Source organism: Bombina bombina, chromosome 3 (assembly GCF_027579735.1).
Source record: "Bombina bombina isolate aBomBom1 chromosome 3, aBomBom1.pri, whole genome shotgun sequence".
Classification (NCBI taxonomy): Eukaryota; Metazoa; Chordata; class Amphibia; order Anura; family Bombinatoridae; genus Bombina; species Bombina bombina.
Window position 1 is genome coordinate 595,449,237 of NC_069501.1, and position 17,430 is coordinate 595,466,666.

Consider the following 17,430-nt stretch of genomic DNA (forward strand, 5'->3'; position numbering starts at 1 on the left):
CTGCCACTAAACAGCATGGAGGTAGCGGCAGGGTGGCTTACGGCCCGACTGGGTCTGAGGTGGATGGGGAGGGATCTTCAGAGCAGCATGTAGCTTACGGCCCTGGTGGGCCTTCCATTTCCTTTGGTTGGGTGGTCGAAGATAGTGGGAGTGAGGGGGAGGGTTTGTGGGCTTTAGTGGATAGGGAACATTCCAATCAGGCCACGGCAAGCCTCAGGGCTATTGAGGGTGGGCTATCATGTGTGAGTGGATCTGAGCTCCCTGTTAGGCCTACCGGGGCCCTAGTAGATATGGAATATGGGTCAGGGCAGGACGGTGACGAGTTTGAGCTTGATACAAGGGTAGTGGACCTGTATTTGAATTCATCGGATGAGGATTTTGTCCCCCCTTCTCCTGGGTCCAGGGTTAAGCATGTTAGTCGTTTTGGGGGGGTCTTGTGATAAGTCTTATTCTAGTGGTAGGCCTGGTGGGTCCCACTCTCCTCCAGGGGTCCCCGTTTCTGCGAGGGTGGTTGGGGGTGGTGAGGTAGGTTACTCACATGTCAGTTTTTCTATTACAGACCCTAGTCCCGCTGGGCAACGGCCAGGGCCTCAGCCTGGTCCATCCACAGCGGCGGATGCCTATGACGGCCTTAAGGAGGATTTCTCTGGCCTGCACGGCTCCTGGACGGACTCTATTGGCTTGGCTGATGAAAGCATGCAGTAGGAGGTTCGACCTGTTGGTGAAAGCCAGGTGAGGCGGGGTGTTTGGCCAGGGTGGTTGAGGTGGCTGGTGATCTGAATTGGGCCATGTTATATACGGTGGCCACTCGGGGTAATAGGGGGGGCGCCATACGGCCGAAAGGCCTGGGGACTCCGTTGGTGTGACTAGGGGTAGATCACAACAATGGCCAGTGGCGGAGGCTGCCTGGTCTGGTGGTAATGAAGGTGGAGCTCCCAAGAGGGGGAATGGGGTGCTTACGGCTAGGAGTAGAGGAGGTAGAGGTTTTATTCCCCTGGATATGTGTTCACGTGCTGCTGTTTTTCAGGAACAACCATGGCAGCCGGATCAGCATGGACGAACGGCTGTCATGATACAGGAAGGTGGAAAAAGGAGGATGGAGCAACGCATAGGCGGGATCCAGGCAACGCTTTACGGCTTCTCAGGGGGTCAGTATTTGGCGGAAAATTCGTCAGGTGAGATGGGGTTGTTGAATGTACGGGGGAGGGATGTAATGGAAAGGTGTGCTTGGGGTGTTGAAAGTGATTCTGTGGCTGGTAGAGTAGTGGCTTGTTTGAGGGAGTTGCTGTTGAAGTTGGAGGGGGTCGGCTCTGCTACTGGAGCCTCTGAGGAGAGGGCATGGGTCCCTGTGGCCGGTGCACCGGGTGTTCCGGGGTTGGGGAGTCCCCGTAGTCGAGGAGGGTGGTGCCACTGTCGCAGTTCAAAGGCCTGGACTGCCATGGGTGCCCCCTAGCGTCGGCCCTAAGCCGGTTAATGGGGCAGAATTTAGGGTGGCCGACACGGCGATGTCTCAGTCATGCCTCTGCTCCATCGGGCCATTGGGGATGCATCTAACATTAGAGGTGAAAGTGAAAATCTATAAGAGGGAATTTATTAAGTTGTTCTCCCTTCTCCCTCTTGAGCAGTCTTTTGAGATTCCTGAGTACTCCAAAAAGGACGTGGCTAAGAAGGAGGAGGAAGAATGGAAAAAACGATATAGGAAGTTGCCAAAAACCTTTACAAATTGGTTCCAGGCCTTTGTAATATATGCAATTGTTTTTTTCTGGAAGGTTCCCAGACCAGGGTGGGGTTTTGTTTTGTTACCTGGACAAGGTCGCAGCTGCTCAGAGGACATGAATGCTCTGGGTGTGGGGGCTCCCACCCCTATGCGAAGTGTTTCCGAAAGGGTAAGCCAGGCGGAGCCAGTGATGCGACTGACAAAGGGGGTGACTCCGGTGAAAATAGGCGTAATGGAACCTTGACTCGTCTTGTAGCCTAGACGTTGGGGTTTTCGTGAGAAAGCGGCATTGTTGCTTCATAGTTTCCAGTTTGGTTTTGTGATTCCCTCACAAGGGTTTTGTGGGGGATTTTCGCGGTAATTTGAAGCCTGCTTGCTTGTGGTCAGGTGTGGTCCTTGACAAGCTGCGGAAGGAGGTGTCTTTGGCACGCATGGCTGGTCCGTTTGATGGTCCTTCCATTGTAGATTTTAGGATATCGCCCCTTGGGGTAGTTCCAAAAAGGGAGACTGGAAAGTTCAGGCTAATCCATCATTTATTTTTCCCTAAAGGGGGATCGGTTAATGATGGTATTCCGCAGGAGTTGGCCTTTGTTAAATATGCATCTTTTGATCAGGCAGTTGGTTTGGTTAGGGAGGCGGGTCCTTCCGCATTGTTGGCAAAAATTAACACTGAGGCGGCCTTTAGGCTTCTGCCGGTGCACCCGACATCACACCATTTGTTGGATTGTTGTGTATTGCCTTTACTATGTTGACCTGTGCTTGCCCATGGGATGCTCCATCTCATGTGTGCTCTTTGAGCATTTTAGCACATTTCTTGAATGGGTTGTCGTGGAACGGTCGGGCCTTTCGTCATTGGTACACTCCCTTGACAACTTCTTGTTTGTGGGTCCAGCTGGTTCGGGGGCTTGTAAGCTTTTGAGGGATGTTTGCCATCAGGTGGCATTTGACTTTCGCGTGCCCATTGCACTTGAAAAATCCGAGGGACCTGTGACGTCACTCGAATTTTTGGGCATTACAATTGATTCTGTGAACATGGAATGTAGGCTTCCTAGTCACAAGGTATCTGACCTATTAGAAGTTATTGACCACTCATTGCTGGCAAAGAAGGATATGCTCCAAGAGCTCCAATCCTTGGTGGGAAAGTTTGCGAGTAGGATTATCCCGATTGGGAGGGTTTTCTGCAGAAGGTTATTGTTGGCTACTGCTGGGGTGTTAAAACCGCATCATTTTGTACGGCTATCCAAAGAGATGAAAGATGATTTGAGGGTTTGGAGGCGGTTTTTGATGGGCTTTAATGGCTCGACTTTGATTCAGACAGTTAGAGTGTCCAATGAGGAGCTGGGGCTTGTGAATGATTTGGCAGGTGGTTGTGGTTTTGTGGCCTATTTCATGGGCCACTGGTGTGCTGCTGAGTGGCTGGCTGAATGGTCTACGTTGGGTTTGGTTAAGAACCTGGTGTTTTGGAAGTTGTTCCCGATTGTGGTTTTGCCGTTTGTCTGGGAGGTGGATTTATGCAATCGGTCGGTTGTATTTTATTCGGATAATATGGGAGTCGTGTATGCGTTGAATACATTGACGGCGACGAGATTGTTGCGATTGCTGGTCCTGAAATGTTTGCGGATGAATGTTTGCATTAAGGCTAAACACATTCCAGGTGTTTGTAATTCTATAGCAGACTCCCTCTCTCGCTTTCAGTGGCAGCGGTTTCGGGAGTTGGCCCCTCATGCAGATGTGGAGGGTTGCCCATGCCTGAGTTCCCTGTGGCAGCTTGGAGTGGAGGACTGGGTGGAATGGTAAAGGCTTCACTGGCGTCAAGTACTTGGGTGGCTTACTCTAGAGTGGGGTGGGAATGGGAGTACAGGCTGTCTTCCAAAGTGGTATGTGAAGGGGAATCTGACCTCACAGGTTTCTTGTTGGAATGGATGTGGGAATGGGGGTCTGTGAACTTGTCACATTCTGCTATGGACAGGCGTTTGACGGCATTAGCCTTTCGCTTTAAGCTATTAGGTTTGCGAGATATTACTAAAGGTTTTTGTGTTCGGCAAGTCCTCAAGAGTTTGAAAAAGGGTTCGGTTAGGTCTCCTTCTGATTGGAGGCGCCCTATTACTTTCTCGCTGCTAAGCAGTATTATCGGGTATTAGCGGTAGTATGTGTGTCTGATTTTGAGGTCTGTTTGTTCCATTTGGCTTTTGTTTTCACCTTTTTTGGGGCATTCCGAATATCGGAGCTAGTTAGTAAAAATTTAGCCTCCATGAGTGGTTTGGCGTTGACGGATGTGTCCTTGTTTAATTCCAAAGTCGAGATATTTTTGAGGAGGAGTAAAACGGACCAGGTGGGAAAGGGTAGGATGATAGTCCTTTTTCCCAGTGGTTTAGAGGTTTGTCCTTGGCTTTGTCTGAGGACTTATTTGGGTGTCCGGCCCCTGGTGGGGGGTTCGTTGTTGGTCCACCAAGACGCTAGGCCTTTGTTGCAGTTCCAGTTCAGGGCGGTTCTAAACAAGTCATTGAGTCAGTTGGGTTTTAATACAAGGGAATTTGGGTCTCATTCTTTCCGCATAGTGGCGGCAACTGAGGCTTCAGTGAGGGGTTTATATGATACGGTAGTTAAGGGCATTGGTAGGTGGGGATCTGGGCGACTTTGCCTGTATGTCCGTCCTGAGTTGGGTGTTTAATGTAGTTTGGTTACTTTTATTTTCTGTGTTCTAGGTGTGGAACGTTTGTGGCTAGTCGGCCACTCTTTTATTTATTGGGCTCGGAGAGTGGCTTCAGTTAAAGTGGATGGCTTACAGTTGGGTTTTCCCAAGTCCCGCTGTGATGTTAAATGGTTCGGTGTTAGGGGGCTCCGTTGGGACAGGTTGTTGCCCCTGGTGGTGGATTACTGCAGGCACTTTCAGCCTCCAACTGTGTTGTTGGTTCATGCTGGGGGCAACAATCTTGGTTTTCTGCCACAGAGGGAGTTGGTGAGAAGCATGAAGAAGGACATTGGGAGGTTGGTGTATTTATACCCTGCACTGAGGATTGTGTGGTCTGAAATTTTGCCCAGGAGGGTTTGGAGAGCAGCTTGGGATCCGGTGCGGTTAGACAAAAGCAGGCGAAAGATTAACAAGCTTATGGGGTCCTTTGTCCGGAGACTGGGTGGTTCGGTGGTTCATCATCCAGACTTAGCAGAGGTGGGTCAGGGTGAATTTTATTTGCCGCATGGGGTGCATCTCAATGACTTTGGTCTGCAGTTGTTTATCCTTGACTTTAAGGAGGTTTTAAGTAAAGTTGCAGGGTTGGCATTACTGGGCTGAGGTTTCAGGCCAGTCTGTGGCGGGGGGGGCTAGCCCTTACAATTACAGCAGGTTATGGCCAATTGTTAGTGTGGTGGTATTTTGCATTCCCATGGGGGAATTAAAGTTGGGGGTCTCTAAGGGCAAGGGGTTCCTTAGAGACTTATGTTGTTTATTGCTGACGGGCTCAATCACTTGCACGGTTGGGTCCAGTGGGTGGAGTGACGGCCATAGATATAAAGAAATTAGTATGGACTAGCACCACTGTTTATGTGTATGTTATGTACAATGTGGTTACAATATTTGCACTGTTATTTATTGAGTTATTAAAGTTTTTTCTATAAAAGTTATTTATTTTAAATAAAGGAGCTGTGGCCAATTTGCAAAAATGCTAAGTCTAGTGTCTTTATTTATGTTGTTGGGTTGTTTGAGAAAGTACATTAGTCATGTGTGTTATGTGTAAGGGTCAGACCTTGACGACATAGCAGGTCATGCACGTTTGGACAGGTTTGTTGGTAGTGGACGTTCACAAGGATGTTAAAGCTGAGAATGGGCCTGCATTGATTCAGGAACAGCAGAATGCACTCAGAAGTAAAAGTGATTAGAAAAAGATTTTCTGCATGGGACTTTAGAATAGGATCCTGAACAAGCTGCTGCAACACAGCTAAGGTGGACAGCTAGAACTACAGTGCCCTCTACTAATATTGGCACCCTTGATAAATATGAGCAAAGAAGGCTGTGAAAATGTGTCTTTGTTGTTTAACCTTTTGATCTTTTGTTAAATAAAATAAACAAAAATATTCTGCTCTCATGGATATCAAACAATTGCAAACACAACACAGGTTTATATATAAAAAAAATATTTGTTAAATATATGTGAGCCACAATTATTGGCACCCCTATGAATTTATATGAGAAAATATATTTGAAGTATATTCCCATTGATGTTTTACATTTTTAAGTATACCTGGGTGATTAGGGACAGGAACTTGTTCAACCATGACTTCCTGTTTCACATGGGGTATAAATATGAGGTAACACATAGGCCAAATGCCCTTAGTCATTCATCACAATGGGTAAGAAGGGAATCTGCAGTTAAGCAGGCACTGTGCAGGTTGAAATGGAGGAGGAGTAGGACAAATTTGAATATACAGATGGTGAGGACAAGACATGCAGAAAACAGTGACAATATAAAGCACAGAGGAATTACATGAGAAGATACACAACGCCATAATAAAGTGAGCAATCGAGAAAGCAATGACTACCTAAATGTTAGGACTTTTCCCATATTTAAAAACTATAAGGTGAATAATGATTCCTTATTATGTATTAAGCTCTTTCTTATAGGCAAATGTATTGAGCTTACTATTATAGGAGAATGCAGAATCTTCATTACTTACTCATTCAAATAGGGAGGGACATAAAATACCGTAGGTTCAAGAAAAAAAAAAAACATTAGCGTTAAAGAATGATTAAAAATCTTTTGGCAGTAGAGAAGGTGAACTAGAACCTCAGAGTAAGTATTTTAGCCTAGGTCAACTAGAATTGTTTCCAGGACAACAGGACTTAAGTAGGGCTTCAGATTTTGAAGGATAGTTCTATGGTACAAGGTCTTCCCACACTTATGATCTAACAAACATTTTAATTATTAATTTTATTGCAGATCCCTGTTTGCCAAGTGTCTCTGACCTCTGTCTCTTAGAAATATATTAGACAACAAAAAGCTAAAATTGTTGGGAGGGGCAGCCAATTTCTCAGTGCCTAGGGCAGCTTAAAAATATAAATACACAACTGCTTGCATTATCTAAAGTGGAACAAAAAATGGTCAAATTGGAAACTTGTGTAATCAAAATCCACAGGTATTAGTAAACAATGAGCTGTGCTCCAAACACACTAAATTCATTCAAAGGAAAAACTAAGAACTGAATTCCAAGAGATGAGCCGGGGAGGCAAGGGGAAGAGGTATAACAAACTGACATGATATAAAACAGGCTTTTGGTTTCAGTTAAATTATACCCACTTACTGTATGTATCACAATGTAGGATGTACATATGAAGATGTCTATACTTTACCTTGCTTCTTTTTCCACTGGTTCTTCTTTGCCTTAGACTCAGACAGTATTCCATCAAAATCTGCAAATATGAATATTAAAATATTCTAAAAATGTTAACTCAAAATCAAAGCTTATCTTATTAACATAGGGTACCTTCTCATGTGTGTACTAAGAGGCATTGGGCTTAATTTATAAATCTGTGGGCACAGCTTGGTAACCCTTGTGGTGTAGCCTGAAAACATCCTGGAAGCCTTGCTCTTGTGCAACTGACTGTGTGAGAACAGGGGTGGGGCGGCACAAGTGATTGGTTGTTCAAACTTAAATTCCAGCAGGCAGGGAAATCAATGTGGACCATTGAACTGAAATGTTTTACTATGCTATGGTTTGTGCAATAAATAGTTAATATAGATAAACTGTATGTGGTAAACTGTATGAACTATTCAACTATATAAATATATAACCCATATGGATAGTGGCGATAGGCAGGGACATATTTTAGCCTAGGCAAACAAGGCACTAGGGAGGCAGATTTGGGGGAGGGGGCAGCACTTTTTGAGTTTGCACACATACACATGCGCACTTGAACCTGAACATTTACTTTGAAAATGCCATGGAAAGAAAGTCACATTATATCCTCACCAAAAATATTAAAAATCTAAAAAAGGCCCTAAAACCTGGGAGGGGGGGGGGGGGGGCAGCACTAATCCTAAATATGCCACTGGTGATAGGTATATATCCTAGGATCTGTATATAGTTTATCAATTGAGAACTTAGAATAGTTTTATGGAAAGATCTTTATTGCTAAATGTGGGTTAATTCCTATACAAGTCAAGATGCTATCAATAGCTGAGGGTTGAGCAGATCAAAATATGGCTAAAGCCCTACAGCAGCTGTCAAGCAAGTGCAATAGTTACTACTGTCTCTGGGACCTGCTAGAACATATTAGTGTCAGTATCTAGGGTATTTGTGTATGAGGATGCAGATGGTGTAGTGTTTTGTTTTTGCTGTGGGGAGATCATGGAGTTGAGGATTTGGTTTGACTCTCATGTGGTATGGAGTTTTGGAGGGGCCACATAGATCAAGGGTGGTTATAGACCTTAAAAATTGTGATGTGCTAAGATTGCTTGCCACAAAGCTACATGGCAATAGTGTACGGTACTAGTGGTGGGGGGTCACTATTTTCTACTACTTATACCTGTTTTCTTTATTTAAAAGGGCACTTCACTGTACAATGTGTTTCCCCTTAATGTGTTCCAATGACTTGTTATGCTGCTGCAGAATACTAAATGGACTGAGCCTGAAGGAAAAGCAGACGTACCCTTTTTATCTCTCTCTTTACACAATGGCAAATAGGCATTATAATTATAGGCAGTGGGGGATTCAGTGAGCTAAACCATTTGCAAAAACCTCTCTCTCTCTCCTGCGCTGGGAGATTAACTTCTGCTGCTGCTTCTTTATATAGTTTTTCTTTAGAGAATATTGCAGTATTCATATTTTCAGTATAAACAGTGGTTTCAACAGGTAAACACTGCTATTTCAAATGTCAAAATAAAGATAAACAAGCTGTTTGTAAACAGTTTCATACACTCTGGCAAGTAAAATGGATCATTGTGAACACATTAAAGAGTACAATACGATGCCCCTTTAAATCACCCATTTACCTTCCTCAGTGTCCTGAATACAGTAGAATTGTATAATTAACAAGGTCATAATAAAAAGACAAGGCAATAACACCTACTCTGAATTTCAAATACACAGAAGTTTTTTTTTCTGACAAATTAATTTTTTCTCCCATGTTGCCGCCTTGCCGGCCCCCTGTATCATGTGACAGACATCAGCCAATCACAGACTAGTATATGTATACCCTGTGGGCTTGTGAACATTCTCAGTGGGATCTTGTTCCCCAAAAAGTGTGCATATAAAAAGATTGTGCAAAATTTGAAAATGGAATTAAATTGGAAAGTGTCTTAAAACTGAATGATCTTCCTGAATCATCAAAGTTTATTTTGACTTGAGTGTCCCTTTATTAGACATGATTTACAAATTAGTAACAATTTACACGTTTGCAAATTGGGGCTACAATAATTATTGTGAGTTCTTAGCGCCCACCAAAATCCCCTTACAACTGCCATTAAATCTGACTCTATTTAGAACTTTCCAAAAAGCATGGTAATAAGAACCATTATTCTCCCCAGCATCTTTTTAATGGGTGCACCACCCGATTGATTTTACTAGCCACCTAGCTACAATTTTAACTATAAATAAGCTAAAATCAGCTAATAATAAAATGTTTCAATGTTTATTGCTCAAATTATCTTTAAATAAGTTTATTTTAAATTGTGCAATTAATTTGTGCTTTGGAAAGCAGAAAATGTTATCTTTTTATAAAGTATTACACTGCGACCACCCGGCTACTTTATAATGCCACCTGGCTGGCAAAATGTTATGTGGAGAACACTGAGAACATAATACTCCTCTTGTCTGGATGTATACAGCAGATAAAGTGGACAAGAATTTTTCAATCCACAGAAAGTCATAACGGTCATATCATGTATAAGATAAGTAAATCTTAAAATTTTAGTCTAAAATCTATAGACAAAAACTAAGATGATAAATATGAAAATTCTTTGACCTTCTCCAGTAAGTGTCACACTAAAATTGTTTCCTGCTTTTCCATCAGCCACCTTTGCTGTGTAGGTGCCTCTGTCTTCTTCACCAAAGTCTTCTTTTAATATCTCAATTAGACCATTCTCCTTATCAAAGGTTATCTTCCTTTTCTAGGAGGGAGAAAAAGTAATTGATTTAAAGTATATACTAACAGAGAAAAATATTATAATAAATTAAACAATCTGATTATTTACTAGACATATGTAAATATTTGGTATTCATTACAAATCCTTATAATGGGCTGCAGCTCTGGATATATAGGGCAAAAAGTGCAACACATAAATATCTGGATTTGCAAAGATATTTGTGCGTTACATTTTTTTCCCAATAAATCCAGCACCAGAAAGAGCTGAATGCTGCAGACGTTAGACATTTTTGGTATTCATTTAACTTACTGATAAAGAATCTTTAATATTTGTACATGTCTTTTATTTACCAAACCATTTTATTACTTAAAGTAGGAATTGCCTAATTTTAAAGGAACATGGTGATCAAACTTAATTCAGCTAGAGTGTACCATTTAAAAAATCTATATCTTTATATATCTATACCTGTATATATTTATATAGATATATAAATATAGACAAAGGCATTTAAGGTAAGGTATGGCTGTATCTAGTCACTAGTATCTAGAGATGACGTCACCTTTACCCTTGTCTCTCAGTAATCCGTGAGTGAGTGTGTTTGTACACAGTCTCTGTGTGAACTTTTAATGCATATCAAATACATTTTCAACAATTGTTTTTACCAAAGTGCTTTGTGCATAGTGTCTTAAATTAGCCTGTATCAATTTCTACGTGTTGCTACTCAAGAATACTGAGTTTATACTTATGCTTTGTGGGAGTCCTTCTTCCTCTGATATATATAAATATAGATATATATTTTACAAAAAACATCATCATTATTAAAATTATTTAAAAATAAAAAGAACATTTTCTTCTATGTGAAGAAAAATGTAAAATATTCATAACTACCTTCGGCTTTAGCTCTGTAGGTCTTACGTATTGTTGGTTACCTCGCAATCGCTAAGCATTATAGCTTTTTTTTTATCAGCGTGCTTGATTTAAGTCTATGGGGAAAAGTTAACGTGGTTGCAATATCCAAAGTCCTGAAGTTAGCGCGCATTGGGTTTTGCTCGCACGTTAACTTTTTACTTTTAACTTGTTGTACACAGGTAAACCTGCTTACGGGTTTGAGCTTGGATAATATTTGTTCTGCTTCCAAATGGTGTTGGTCTCTTCAGACTTTTATTCAAACTATCTGTTTCAACATTACAGACATTGCAAGATAGTATTAATGGAATCAATAAATGTGAAATTATAGGCAGACATACCGTTGTGTTTCCGATTACTTTATCATTGAGAATCATTTCTAATTCTGCGGCAGGGGACAGCTTTTCAATTTGTAACCAGAGTCGTACATCCCCAGTCTCCAAAACTTCCTTATTCCATCCAGATATTAGTTTTATCACTGAAAACATCAAGTATGTGAATTAGTGCACACTTTTTTTAGCCAGAAAACAATATATTCACATGTTCAAGTGGCAAATGTAATCTGTTATTTTTCTATTTTTTTTTCCCAATAACTTTATTTACTTATCTTTTTATCAATTTAAAGGGACATGAAACCCAAAATGTTTATTTAGTAATTTAGAAAGAGCATACAATTTAAAAAACTTTCCAATTTACTTCTATTATAAATTTGCTTTGTCATGGTATTCTTTGATACATAGGTAGGTAGCATGCACCTGTCTGGAGCAATACTGCTGCCATATAGTGCTCCAGACACGTGCACACTCCTGAGTTTCTGTTCTAACGTGAATTTCAATTTGAATTTTAATTGATTTGTGATTGTCAAGTGCGCCCTTCAGTTCTATCATTTCTCTTTGTTTCTATATCTGTACCCTATCAAACTAGGAGTATATGGGGATACCCCAGGTTTGATAGATAGACTTGGGCAGCAAACGACTAATTTTGTTCCTGAGGTCCTTTCTGCGCATATTCCCATAATTCTTTATTTGTATATATATATATATATATATATATATATATATATATATATATATATATATATATGTTATGTCAGAAATCAATTAAAAACATACTTACATGTCCCTAAGTTCCTTTTTTTTGTTCTAAACAATGTTGTCTGTCATATCTCTGTGTTTATTTATACCACTATATGTATATATAAAATACACACATATCCTACACTAGTGGGAGCTAGCTGCTAATTGGTGCCTGCACACATTTGTCTCTTGTGATTGGCTAAATAGATGAGTTATGCAATGCTGTTCCTTCAGCAAAGAATAACAAGAGAATGAAGCAAATTTTATAATAGAAGTAAATTTCAAAGTTGTTTAAAATTGTATGTACTATCCAAATCATAAAAGAATATTTTGGGGTTTCCTGTCCCTTTAAGAGCTGAGACAGTTTTCTCTCTGCAACTGTCTAACCCCTCCTGATTGCAGTCTATCTTTAAAATCCACCCGTACATAGGTGTTATAAAATGGGCTGGCATATAAGATTACATTTCTTACTGAAAAAGAAATTCAAGAGAAGGAAGAAAAACACTGAAAATAGCATGCCAATACAGAGGTGATTTTAATTTCTGCTGTATCTGAATCTTGACAGTTTAAAGTTAGGTGGGCTATCCCTTTGAGCTATCAGTTTAAGATTATATTGAATCAAACATCAATTCAAATTATAAAATCCTTGTCTAAAATATTACACTGGGTGTCCTAATCTTAGCATCAATGTTTATCTTTAATACTAATTTCACATATACATACTTTCAAAGTATAATACACAATGTAACAATACAGAATGTAACAAATGGCACTTACAAGTTCTGATGAGTGATCAATGACACAAGTATCGAGCAATTTGATTTGTTAGTGATAGTTTATAATGTATATTTGAATCAGATTGGCTAATGTCATAAATCATGTGATTATGCATATTCCAATCAAAAGTGGTGAAAAAATTCACTAGTGTGTGAAACATGGGGCCTCAAGCTCTTTCCGGAGCATGATAGATATGCCCCTTAGTCTAAACTTCAAATGAGTAGTAGATTTTTGTTAATTAAATTGCTAAGTTATGTCTATTTCCACTCCCCCTGTATCATGTGACAGCCATCAGCCAATCACAAATGCATATACGTATATGCTGTAAATTCTTGCACATGCTCAGTAGGAGTTGGTGACTCAAAAAGTGTAAATATAAAAAGACTGTGCACATTTTGTTAATGGAAGTGAATTGGAAAATTGTTTAAAATTGCATGCTGTATCTGAATCATGAAGTTTAATTTTGACTTGAGTGTCCGTTTAAATAACTCCCTGTGCATTAACACAGTGTTATCTATATGACCCACATGAACTTATCAGTCTCTTGGGGCTTAGAAATTAGCATATGAGCCTACCTAGGTTTTGTTATCAATAGGTTTGGTGTCAGGGCTAAGATTACTCTAATGAGGCACAACAAAAATAGTGAAACATGCAAACACATATAATATTGTCATAGGAATAAGGTATAGGCAAAGAGGAAATGATGCTACACAGGCTGCGTCTGTCTATTGGAAATAAACACCTCCGTTTTATGTTGTACCTAGTTATGTACAGATATGCAGCTAAGAGGCTAAAATAGTCAATTACTCAAGGGTAGTAACAAGATGCATTAAGATATTTATAAGACCTATCTCACTAACCAGGCACAACACAATAAATGCGGGAGAAGCTACAACAAGTCATCACAAGTACTGTTAATTGCATTTTTAGGGATCAAATAGTAAGCTAGTCAAATATATAGGTACTGAACAATATATGTTTTAAACATTTTGTACATATTAGTATTGTCTAGCAAACCCCTTTGGGTTGAGGTGAGTATAATATCTGCAGTGTCCATATCTTAAGCTGGTGGGGATCTTCTATAATCAAACGGTTAATGTTTTCATGAAGGAGTCCAACAAGAGTTCTATACGTTACTCACATATGAATATGGTATATACATTAAACTGCTTAACCCACACCACTTCTCTGTAGAGACCATGAGATAGAAACTCTTCTCCTGAATTGGGGGCTCAAAAATACTTTGATCTCTATTTGCTCAGGTGCCGAGTTTAGGGTCTCTGTGGTCTTAGTAAATCTGTGTCTCCATTCTGGTAATGGGGGGCAGAAGATTCCTGAGGCATACGTTTATTACCATCTTCAATTCCCATGAAGGGGGAAAGATCTGTTTCTCTTTATATTTTGTAGCAGTCGGACATCTCCAACCCGCTATTGAGCTGCGCTCCTCGTGTGTGGCCATCAGCTGAAGATTGAGCAGCTCTGATAGCAGGGGTGCAGACACGGATTTGTTCAGGTAGGTCGGGGCATTAACTTCTTGTATTGGGACCAATGTAGATCTTTGCTCTAAAGAGGTACCTGGCACTGCCCCAACTGACGATCCCTTACCGGTCCCATTTAGTGCCTCAGTTATCTTTAGGGGCCCTGGGAAGATCGGCAACTATAGGATCCTGTGTAGCTCTTGCTCCAAGTCCTTATAGTGTCTCTGGATGAGAAACTTTATCTCTCCCATAATGTGATAGCGGCCATTACTGATTCCATGGTGGGTCGTTGTCAGACACTCACGTATCGCCACTGCAGGCCTACCGTTCCAGTACCTTAGCACTAGTGTATACGGCTGCTAAACAGATCAATTTGCTCAGTATTATATATCGTTTCAGATCCTGCAAAAACTAAACATGGATGTAGATTATAAGCACTGATAAGCAGCGGATTCATCAGTGAGCCCGCAGAGCACTAAAGTCTGCCATCTTGGTCGCTGCCCTGAAGCAACCCCAGACCAGTTTTAATATTCCAATTCTGCATTTTTAAGCACTGAGCTATCACAATCAGTATTTATTGCCACAATCAGCACTTTTAAGATTACTTAAAAAAAAACAAGGCTGCATTTCAACTCCTATTCCAATCATTCCAAAAAGCATTATCTGTGGATTTGTCCATTAAATGGACAGTCTAGTCCAAATTAAACTTTCATGATTCAGATAGGGCATGTAATTTTAAACAACTTTCCCATTCTTTACTTTTCTCATCAAATTTGCTTTGTACTCTTGGTATTCTTTGTTGAAAGCTAAACCTAGGTAGGCTAATGTGCTAATTTCTTCTAAGACCTTGAAGGCTCTTCTTATTTGAATGCATTTGACAGTTCTTCACAGCTAGAGAGCATTCGTTCACGTGTGCCATATAGATAACATTGTGGTGGAGTTACTTTTGAGAGGGCACTGATTGGCTAAAATGCAATTCTGTCAAAAGAACTGAAAAAAAGGATGCAGTCTGCAGGGGCTTAGATACAAGGTAATCACAGAGGTAAAAAGTGTATTAATATAACAGTGTTGGTTATGCAAAACTAGGGAATGTGTAATAAAGGGATTATCTATCTTTTTAAACAATAAACATTCTTGAGTAGACTGTACCTTTAAGTTTTTAACAGTTATGGCCTCGATCACAATCTATCGGTGATTTGCTTCCGAAAAGGCTTTTTGCTCAGCAACAGAATTTAGAAGTGAGACAGCAACACAAAGACTTGCGCAGGTGAAGACAGGGACTCTGCCAAATCCCTACTAATCCACGAACTGTAACAGTTCAGCAACAGAATTGGTAGTTAAGCTTCTCAAGTGATCACCACATATTGTTTTCTTTCTTAAAACCTTTCTGTAGTGAATGAGTTTCAACCAAAAACCTCTTGAAAAGGACTTTTTGTGTGTTAAGTACCTGTTTTCAAAATGAAAACTGGGTGGTCTCCCAAAACTGTAAAAGTACAGTTTCCATTTTGGCGTGAACTGAAAACATAATAGCGACTATGAATTTCTATGCAAAAGACTCTTTAATTGATTTTAACATTATTTAAACTGTAAATCATGAAACTACTTACATTATGGACCTCACGGTCACAAATGCTCATTACAGTTTGCAAGTTCTACTTTGAAAGGCACTCTCGTGACTGCATTTAAACTTAGCGTACATGAAAAAGCAACTGCCAATAGATTGTGAATGAGGATTTCGTTTCTGATTGATTTATTTTTAGGCTTTTTAAAACCCCAGCATAATGATATTTTTATTAACCCTGAAACATTTATGGTTTTCACTGTATTTTCAAATTATATGACTACAAGATAATTAAATGTACAGTAGTTAGATTAACAAATAAACTTCACAATTAACATTTTTTTTTTGTAAGTTATAATGTAAAAGTTATTTATTTATTATGGTTGTAAACTTTTTTTTAACATATTACTAATTTCCTTATCTAAGTACTTGACTAGTAGTATACAGTTATATGAACAAAATGTTGTTTGTGTTTATATTTGTGTTTTTATTGTTTGTTTTTATTTTTTGTACTTTCATTAATTTTACATTATATATTGCTCATTTGAGGAACTTTTCAATGTGATTTTAAAATTGTTGAGTGATTTTGCAGAATCGTATTAATACTAAAGGAATTAAAGGGACAGTCAAGTCCAAAACAAACTTTCATGATTCAAATAGGGCATGTATTTTTAAACAACTTTCCAATTTACTTTTATCACTAATTTTGCTTTGTTCTCTTGGTGTTCTTAGTTGAAAGCTAAACCTAGGAGGTTCATATGCTAATTTTTTTCTTTCTTTGTTCTTTCTTTTTTCTTTCTTTGTTCGTTGTTACAGGAGTGAGCACTGATTGGCAAAAATGCAAGTCTGTCAAAAGAACTGAAATAAGGGGGCAGTCTGCAGATGCTTAGATACAAGGTAATTACAGAGGTAAAACATGTATTATTATAACTGTGTTGGTTATGCAAAACTAGGGAATGGGTAATTAAGGGATTATCTATCTTTTAAAACAACAACAATTATTTTGTTGACTGTCCCTTTAAGGCAATATAAGCAATGACATCAGTGCAAACTACCTTAAAGAAAATTCTACTAAAGAGCGTGACAATGTTATGACAAATGTTGAGATGCTCACTTCACAGGTAATACGATTCTTATCAAAGACGTTACTTATAATTGTTCATCATTTAATCTTTTATTTTTTTTTTAAATTAAAAAAATAACACTGACAGGTTACACAATACTTAACAGTACTCAACTTTTCATTTTTTTTCATAACACAATTAAAAAAAAATTAAGTAACAATTCATGAGACTTTTACTTACATGGATGTTGTTTCTCGTGACTTTTTCGCATTAGACTTTCTAATTCTGAAAAAAAAGACACCAAAATTTACCATTCACATACTGACGGCACTTGTGTTCTCAATTTATATCAGGGATATGCTTTGTCCTAGATTACTGAAGACATTGCAAAGTATGTTATACAAAATACTTAAGTAGATACAGAAGTTACATTTTTTTTTTTTTTATTCAGATATGAGTGTACAATTTAAAAAAAATATTCTGGCCTATCTCAAATTTGTCTGATATTGTCTGTTTTGATGAGTGATCACAATCTTAAATTGCTTTTGCAAATAAAGGGGCCTCTGCCACAAAATACTTTTCTACAGATAACCTCCCAAAAATTTGTTTTTCACTTGTTTAGTTCTTGTTAAAAAATGGAACTCTAAAGAATTTTGATTAAGAAAAAATGTTGTATATTTTTTTTCAGAGATGGGTTATATTACAATCATGGAGAATTGTGTGGGAAATTAATATCTTGCAGAAGAAAGTGAAGGAGGTTATACCATTTTTAA

At 39.3% G+C, this 17,430-nt stretch overlaps 1 protein-coding gene across 1 annotated transcript in view; it reads right to left on the minus strand.

The window, feature by feature from the left end:
* MYOM3 (myomesin 3) overlaps positions 1-17,430 on the minus strand; it is a 209,580-nt gene that overhangs the window by 30,024 nt on the left and 162,126 nt on the right. The window contains exons 23-26 of the mRNA XM_053707175.1: positions 16,898-16,942; positions 11,043-11,179; positions 9,675-9,819; positions 7,062-7,121 (exon numbers count right to left, since the gene is read on the minus strand). Of these exons, the coding sequence (XP_053563150.1) occupies positions 7,062-7,121; positions 9,675-9,819; positions 11,043-11,179; positions 16,898-16,942 (387 nt within the window). The remainder of the gene's footprint in view (positions 1-7,061; positions 7,122-9,674; positions 9,820-11,042; positions 11,180-16,897; positions 16,943-17,430) is intronic.